General features: G+C 38.7%; 1 protein-coding gene across 1 annotated transcript; it reads right to left on the reverse strand.

Moving 5' to 3' along the window:
* Nucleotides 1-6,504: 6,504 nt before the first annotated feature.
* On the reverse strand, nucleotides 6,505-6,716 carry KIAA1143 (KIAA1143 ortholog; the record flags this gene model as incomplete). Its single annotated transcript, XM_010186570.1, has 1 exon — nucleotides 6,505-6,716. A coding segment is annotated over one exon (212 nt), but the record flags the coding sequence as incomplete, so codon positions are not given.
* Between the last annotated feature and the right edge of the window lie 1,739 nt (nucleotides 6,717-8,455).

The raw sequence follows: 8,455 nt of genomic DNA on the forward strand, positions 1-8,455 counted from the left end.
GATCTGTATCCTGGTAGGCTTAATGCCCAGTGAGGAGAAGGCTCTTTCAATCACCAATAACACCCAAATTAGGATGAAGTGGGAACTCTTATCAGCTCCACCTTGGTTAGTTGTCCAGAAAGAAAGTTTAAGCCCTATTCATATTTGTAATGTACAGAATTTTGTCTTATTATATGATCTTGAAACATGCTATGAGGAACCAGGTGGTGTTTCTCTTTCTGCTCTACTGGCAGCTCCTTCTCTGTAGCAGCTGGAGTAATCTGCAGGTACAGCCTCAAGCAGAGAGAGAACAACGTTCCTCAGAAATGGGGCCTAAACAACAATCCAAAAAGACACTGTGGTAAGAAAAGAGTTAACTCTTCAAGTGCCAAAGTGGTTTTTCACCTGAAGTAGAATTACAAGATACCCACCCACTGTTTATAAGCACTTAAATGAAATTTTAAAACTGCTCTGAATTTGACCTTTGCCTAATTCTGATTTTTACCAAGTATTTGAAACAATTTGGCATGATTAAAAATTAGAAGTGGAATACTAAGTAGCTCAAAGGAACAAGTCTTCTAACTCCCATCAAACTCAAATGCATAATTCCCACAGGTGCCTTTGAAAATCCCCATTTGAAATGTTGTTGTCCATGGGATAAACAGCTCAAAGATCACCAGCTTTCTACGTAAACATGGTCTGCCTGCAATAATTTATGAAAATCATAAAATTGATTTAAGCTCTTCTCAGTGCTCCATAAATTTTATGCAGCACTTAAATTATAAAAGGGCTGCTGCTGCTGAGGCACTGATCAGAACAAAGCTTAATCTCTTCTCTCGAGATAGCTGGCATGTCAGAGGAGAAAAGAAGAGACTCGGGCAGCTGAGTTGTTTGTTTCAATTTAACAGGGCAGAATAAAACAGCCTAGATGCCAGGGCTCCAGTCCCACTGAGCCTGTGTACATCAAGTTTTTATTGCCAAAATAGTTGTTCTGACCTTCCCCTGCCTTTCCTTGGTTGCAAACCGGAAAATAACTTTCATTGATTTCACAAGGACACTTTCTTTGCACACATCATCAGATCTGTGATACTTGAGATGCTCCTCTTCTAATTTATAATCAGCGTGTTCCTGTTCTCAGATACATGACAACTAAATGCTGCATCTGCCCAATTACACATTGGTGAAAAGCTCTGCAAGCACCATCCCTATCAGACAGTCTCCGTCTCAGCCCACAGCTGTTCCAGAACAAATGCAGGCGTTTTGCTCTTACTAAAATTAGAGATTTTAGGAGTGTTTGGGTGGGGTTTTTTAATCTTTACCTTCTTTGGCAAAGATTAAAAACATCCTTTTTGGCAAAAAATCTAACGCAAGGTGAAATTAAAGAGAAACTATGTTTGAATGGGCTCCTTTACTCTTAAATTTGGCCTGCTCACATATTAAAAGTGCAGAGTGCTTTGGCTTTACTGGGACTTTGGTTTATGCTAGCTAACTCAGATTAAGAGCATCCTTGTTTTTCTGAAGTCTCACATGGGGTAGCCCAGTTTGCCTTTGAAAAGTGCTCAGGACATTATTCGAATCACTCTTTTCAGTGTTTCATCCTGGGGATCCAAAGTCAGCAGCTGCTGTAGTCTTCTTCTTAGTGCTGACACTCTCCAGCTCTTCCCACTCTCCTGATAATGTTTCCCAGTCTGTCATTCAGACAGTCGTCATTTTTAAGGGATGCGTTTTCAACCTCTCTGTACTCACGCTTTTCTCCCACGTAACCCTGTGAGTTTCATTCTTCCTCATACGCTATGTTTTTGCTCAGAGGTATACAAACCATCTGTGCCTCTAATACAATGTTCTTAAATAGCCTCCAGGCAGATCTCTATGGTTTTTAAGTACTTCTCTTTGCCCTTCAGCCTGCTGTTAACCATTTTCCTTATAGTTTTATAATCTGCCCTTTTAAAGTTCATTGTTTCTGTGTCGTCCCTAAGGGAACAACTCTTTCATGATATCAAAACCAAAAGTGTGCCGTGATCACCGTTACCCCATGGAGGCTTGACACCACCTTCCTCTAATTACTTCTGCCTATTACAAGGTAGCTCCCTCTTGCCCATGGCCTTAACTAATCAGGAGTGCCACGGGAGTTGAGAAAAAGGAATCCTTTGCCATATGGATTGGAGTGGCACCAAAGCCACTTTAAATCTCCTGGTAGGGGAAAAACTGCTTTTGCCAGCTGTTGCTTTACCTCCAACAAAAAATAAGAAAGGATAACAGGGTAAACACTGTAGAACTCAATCCTGTATAATTTTCCTGACTGGCTCCATCCATTTTCCCCAGGAGGAAGTTACTTCCCAGGGGCTGGCTCTGAGATTTTATAGGTTCTCAAAATCTTGAGGAAGTCTACAGGAGGTTGCAGTCACTCACGTAAAACTGTGTGGTGTTTCTCCTCTGGTTTTAATGGCTCCCCTTGTGACTGCTGCCTCTGGCATGCTCTCAAGGAAGTGGGGCAGAAGGGGAAGACTATGACAAGAAAAATCTCTTTGCAGATTAACACCTCGCTCTAGGAACGGGAATAAAGGGATGACACAGTTGATACACCAGCCTCTCTGTTTGCTGAATGCACAAAAGATTGATTTATGGCATCTTGCCACAGGAGAGGGCTATAGGTTATTAACCAACTTCAATGGACAAACACTTGCTGAGGTTGCATATCATACCTCTTGTGCTGTACGAAAGGTAATGACTCATCTTCAGGCATGCTTGACGTCCTTGAGAATGCAATTGGCTCTACAGAGCCAAGTGAAGCATTACTTAGTTAATACACTACAGCGCACGGGAAACAATCCGCTGAAACGATGACACTGCTACTTCCTGCTTCATTATAAATCTGCAGCTTCCTAACAGGATTATATACTGAAGCACTGTAAAAAAGACATTAAGTCCTGTGATGAAACTTTAAAAAATGTGTAATTAAAACAGCTAAATACGGACTTCTTGCATTCAGTGTCTGCAAAGCACAGCCTTTGATCCTCCAAATTACATTTCCTGGAAAAGTGCTGGACACAAAAACTATCAGAATAGAATTCTGACTCATCCCTTCCTGTTTAGGCCAATGAAATGACCATCTGCACTCCAACAAATTCATTTTTATTTTGAGATAAATTAACCTTATCAAACAGGTTAGAAATATAACCAAGGGTAGGAACTCCTGGACCACCTGCCCACACGTACATTTTCTTGCCCATTCTGTTTCATATCTTTGCAATTTCTCTCTCAATAAGGCAGCATTCTTGATGCTTCACCTTGGTTCCTAGCAGTTAAGAGAAAAGTCCTGGTTCTTCAACAGAAAGACAGGTAGTAGAGCATCTCACCTGTCCTGATGACATCCAAGCACCTTTGCAACATAAAAAGCCTCCACTATAAGCATCCATCACTGCAATGATGCTACAGCTCACCAGGTCTGTTCTGGATTACTGCTTAGCTAAGAAGACTAAGAACTAACACCACCATCAATAAATGTTTTTGAGTCTTAATGAACTGGGCAATTTCAAAGATTTTATTAATAAAAACTGTACAAGATTCCCATATTAGGTAACAGGCCACAGCTGCTTTCACCCTGCTCCTCCACAGCTTCTCTCATGCTTGGCTGAGCAAGCTCCACAAGAAAAAAAAAAAAACACATTCCCCACTACAGCAGGGGGAAAGGACTGGGGATGTGGCAGGGAAGAGAGAGTGAAAGAAAAAGGCAGGAAAATTGTCCATACAGACCTAGCCCCATGTTCCATGTGCTCACCTTGGCTTCCCCTTTATTAGAAAGTTCTTGCAATTATTATTTTTCCAAGACCCATTGCTTAGGGCAGGTGATTGCTTAAGACAGTTTCACATTTCTTTCCTAAATGCACAAGTAATTGTTCTCTTTAGTCACAGGTTTCATGGGGAGCTGATGGCGTGTGTAATTTTCCTGGTGTGTCACATTGAGAACACTGAATTTTCACATGACTCCTTGACTATAATGCTTTTGTGCATCACTCACACCTCTTAATAACATATCCAATTAGTTATTGTTAGGTGAACTGGGAGTGAAATACAATGAATACAAAGGTCTCCTGGTCAGAGCACTACAAATCACCATCAGGATAAAGGAAAGAAACTGGGTTTCCGTGTCCACCTTTCTTTCTCCTGCTGTGCTGCCTGAAGACCAACATGCCTTTCATGATATTGCCAAGTAAACCAAATTAATTTACTTGCATTCCAGACATCTGTCATGAAGCTGCAGGACAAGGAGCATGATTAAGCAAAAGTACTGCACCAAAAATGTTGAGGTAACTCTCTTTTTACTAGACTTTGGTCTCACAAGTCTTTCTCTAGAAACAGTAATTTTTGTTTAAACGCAATTACTAACCAGATTCAAACAAGACCTCCATCTTATTTTGAACATGCCAAATCAGCTGCATGTTTGCGAGGCCCTCTCTAATTTTAAGGTAAATCTAAATTCCCTGTGATCCTTGGCAAGCATTTATCTCTTGATAGCCATGTCTCCTAAACTGCCTCATAGCAAAAGTGAAGAGCTTTCAGGCTGTGCAAGAAAAATGTAAGCAAGTGTATTTTTGTGCTGTCAAACAGAACCAGAAAAGTTTAAGCAACCAATGGTTAATTCATTCTTTCTGATGAGTCTCAGCAAGTCTTTACTCAGTTGTTGAAATACGCCCAAGTATTCCTTCAATATACTGTAATGCTACAAGATTTCTCATGGGTGCATATATATATATTTTTAATGGATTCAAACAAGTTTTAAGTACACAAAACAAACAGAAAATAAATCCCTGGGAAACTCTGATTCTGTGTTTCTTCTTCTACATTTGATTTTCTTTTTTATATATGCAGAATACAGACAAATTACGTATTTACAAATGTAGCATATCCTCATGGGAATAATCAGGTTGTCACACTGCACTTCTCTGGCAGCTCTAATATCAGACCAGTGCTACAACAAGACTTAAATATCCATTTATACATCTGGTTTTAATTTTCTGAAAGGACAACAGGTCTATTAATTTTCAAAATTGAGGTAACATGCACTCACACAATCAGTGTGAAATAGTATGCAGACTTGCATCTGATCTTATGCTGCAGGAAGCTGGTACGTATGGAGACAGCAGGAAGAGACTTCATTATCAGGTGACCAAAAAAAAAATCCCATTTTATGCACTGAAATTTTCATTAAAGTATCTTTGGACCACTTAGAGAAAACATAATTTATTGTTTAATACTACATTAACAAACTAAAAGCAGCTGTTTCATACAGCAACTCCAAATTTGCTCCTTAATGAAGCTTTACAGACCAAGTAATTTTGAATGTCCTGTCACATGGCAGAAAAACTGGTTTCACTGCCTTGTACCCTGTAATTCTGCAGCAGTCTCAGGTCTTGCTTAAATATGGTTACAGAACGCAGCGTACTTCCAAATCATTTCAAAGTCACTAGGCCCATTTCTACCACTCTCTTCTCCCCAATTCCATCAGCTCTCAGTGTTATTTTGAATTTCAGCACATCTTGTAACATAAATGGTACAGAAATGGTCACTGTCGGTGTACTGTACATGGGGAACTAAAATAATTTTAAAACTTTTGTGTTACAGCTGTAACATTTCTTGACTTAAATTTCCTGTTTACAATTCTCTACTTGAAGAAAACAAAAATAATGCTTTTCAACAGCTTAAATACCTTTTTTTTTTAAATAAGGTGTTTGAGATCACAAGTAATTATGAACACACATGTAGCCAACTGGAACAAATACACTTTAAAAAAACCCCAACAATCACCAAACCACTGAGCCCATCAGTACAGTATCCAACAGGGGTTTGGGCATCTTTCTTTTGCGTTAGTTGATACCATCAACTACAACGAAAACGTTTACATCTTGCTAGCACAATCAATTCAAATGAATGTGATGCTTCTTAGACTGCATTCACCAAAGACAGGATTAAGAGTATGTAATTTTAGCAACTGTAGGCTCACAAGGGCTCTGCAAGGAGCTCATCTGTCAAGCCACACATGCAAAAGTCAGTGCAAACTTTTGTTAAGCTTTGAGACAGAAAACTTCAGTCTCTGTTCCACAGCAAGGAAGTCTCTCTCCTTGGAACGTCAAGTCAACAATAACAGGTGAAAAACACACAACTGTCAACAAAGGGCAGTAAATAGAGAGGAAATACATTTCTAGTAATGGAGGACATTTTAAAATGTACTGATTGAAAATGTATACAAGCTGGATATGTACAGATATATTTTGCTACTCATTGATGACCTCAAATAGCTTTTACATACATGGTTAAATTCTCTTTTAAAATAAGGACATGACATACTGTTCATGCAGTTCCATCTGAACTGCAGAGACTTAGCACTTGCTAAGTCTTATACGATGTTTCTCTAGCTGGACTATAACAAAGAGAAGACTCAGACACCATGCTTCAGTTTCTAGGAAAACACTCAATGTTACTCAGGTCCCTAGAAGAGGAAGTAAAATCTAAAAAAAAATACAACTCCTAATCATCATTTTCCTCATCATCAAATGAGAGAAGACTGCTATTTTTTATTTGCTTAGCTGTACTCTGAGGACTGGTTGCATCTCTCTTAGTTTTCTTTGCCTCCTTCATCTTCTTACTTGAACTTACATTGAAGTCCAAAACCTTCTCTGAGGAACGTTTGGCTGGTTTCCTGAACATAATTTTTCCATCAGCAGGTTCTGGTTCACCATCTATAACAAAGAGTAAAATCAGAACTCATCTGCACATGTTCACACACCCACACTCACACCCACACCCCCACACCCACCCCTTCACTACTGGCTTTTCTTTTTCTCCAGAACCAAGATCAGCAAGACCTCTGATGCAACACAACTATCATAAAAATGGGAGTTTTTGGCCATGAAGTCCGTATCGATGAATGTCCTTCATGTGCACACATCTGCTCCATGGCAGCCAGCCCCTGAAGAAAGTTCTCCTGCAGTTCCTATCACAGATGGGTTCTCTCTAACCAGAGCTTTAACTTAGAAGAGACTGTGAGCAGTAGAGCTTCTCCCACACAATCCCGACACATGCACTTATGAAAACAGAGAGGACAACTTTATAGGATCCTCTAATTCCACCTCACTATTTGTAAAATAAACCAAAGATTACATGGTCATAAAACTGCCTTTTATTATCATACAGGATGAAAGTTTTAGGGTTTCTTTGTATCTGCACAATCACCAGACTATTCCAACTGACTAATTCTGCTCCTCTGCATGTAACTAGAGCAAATGACAATTTTAAAAACAAAAGTAGTCGCTTCCAGGACTATCAGACAGAGGAGGAAGACTACTGCACAAGTAACAGCAACAAGGCAATAATTTTTGGGGAAAAAAGTGTAATTTTAAAGTCATGAATCAGACACAAAGGGTCATGCTGCAGTAGTTTGCAATTTTTATAATGTATCTGTGAAAGGATGTTAAAGAACCATAGGTTCAGTGCTAGATATTTTTCCTCAAGTACTTTTGTGAAATTCATTATTCAACAGAAATTTCCTAATATGCATGTGTTTGACAAGATTATGTGCTATTTAATTATAACAAATAAGTATCTTTTGTCTTTAGCTCAAATTCTTTCCTCAATTCATAATCATTATGGAAGAGGCTAACATTTCAGTGTTATCATGCATAGCACAAGCTAAAACACTCTTCAGTGCATACTCCAAACAACACAGCCATTAAATCTGGTGTCTTAGGGATTGTGTGGTACCAATTAAGAATATCAGCCTCATTAGGAAACTTCACTTACAATTCTTTAAGTTTCATAGACTCTTTTCAAGAAAAAAAACTATCCTAAAAAACTAAGGACCAATTCTGTCAATGCCTTCTGCATACTTCTGCAGTGGTTTATGAAAGAATACTACTATGCAGAAAATAACGAACCAGGTTTTGGGAAAATATTTTAGTACTGGTGCATTAGAAATGCATTACAGGTACAAGGAATTACCAGCAATAATAAGCTGCAGATACAATAAGCATACTTGTCAATGGATGCGTTGTGAATTCTGCATGGAAAGCTTAGGTGTTTAGATGCTGTACATGGGATACAGGAAGTACCTATGGTAAATTCTGGCAGAGAAAAAAAAAACCTATTTCTGAAAACATCACACCAAATGAATCAAAATGCACTATGTACCATTTTTCTCAGAAGTTGGATTAAAAAATCAAAGTATTTTTCTATATAACTGCCACCATAACAGTTTTTTCCACATACTTAACTGGCACTGAAAATAATTGAATTATCAAATAATTCCCATTAGTAATTGTTGGTTAATGACAATGTTTATTTGGAAACCTGTATTTTCCAATTTAAACAAAATCTGAGGTACATAAGCCAAATTCTGAAAAACAAAACATTTGTAAAAAAAGTGTCACTTCTAAGCAGACTCAACTGTCTATAGCCTTGAGCAGTCAGCACGAAGACTGTA

Source organism: Mesitornis unicolor, unplaced genomic scaffold (assembly GCF_000695765.1).
Source record: "Mesitornis unicolor isolate BGI_N332 unplaced genomic scaffold, ASM69576v1 scaffold35426, whole genome shotgun sequence".
Classification (NCBI taxonomy): Eukaryota; Metazoa; Chordata; class Aves; order Mesitornithiformes; family Mesitornithidae; genus Mesitornis; species Mesitornis unicolor.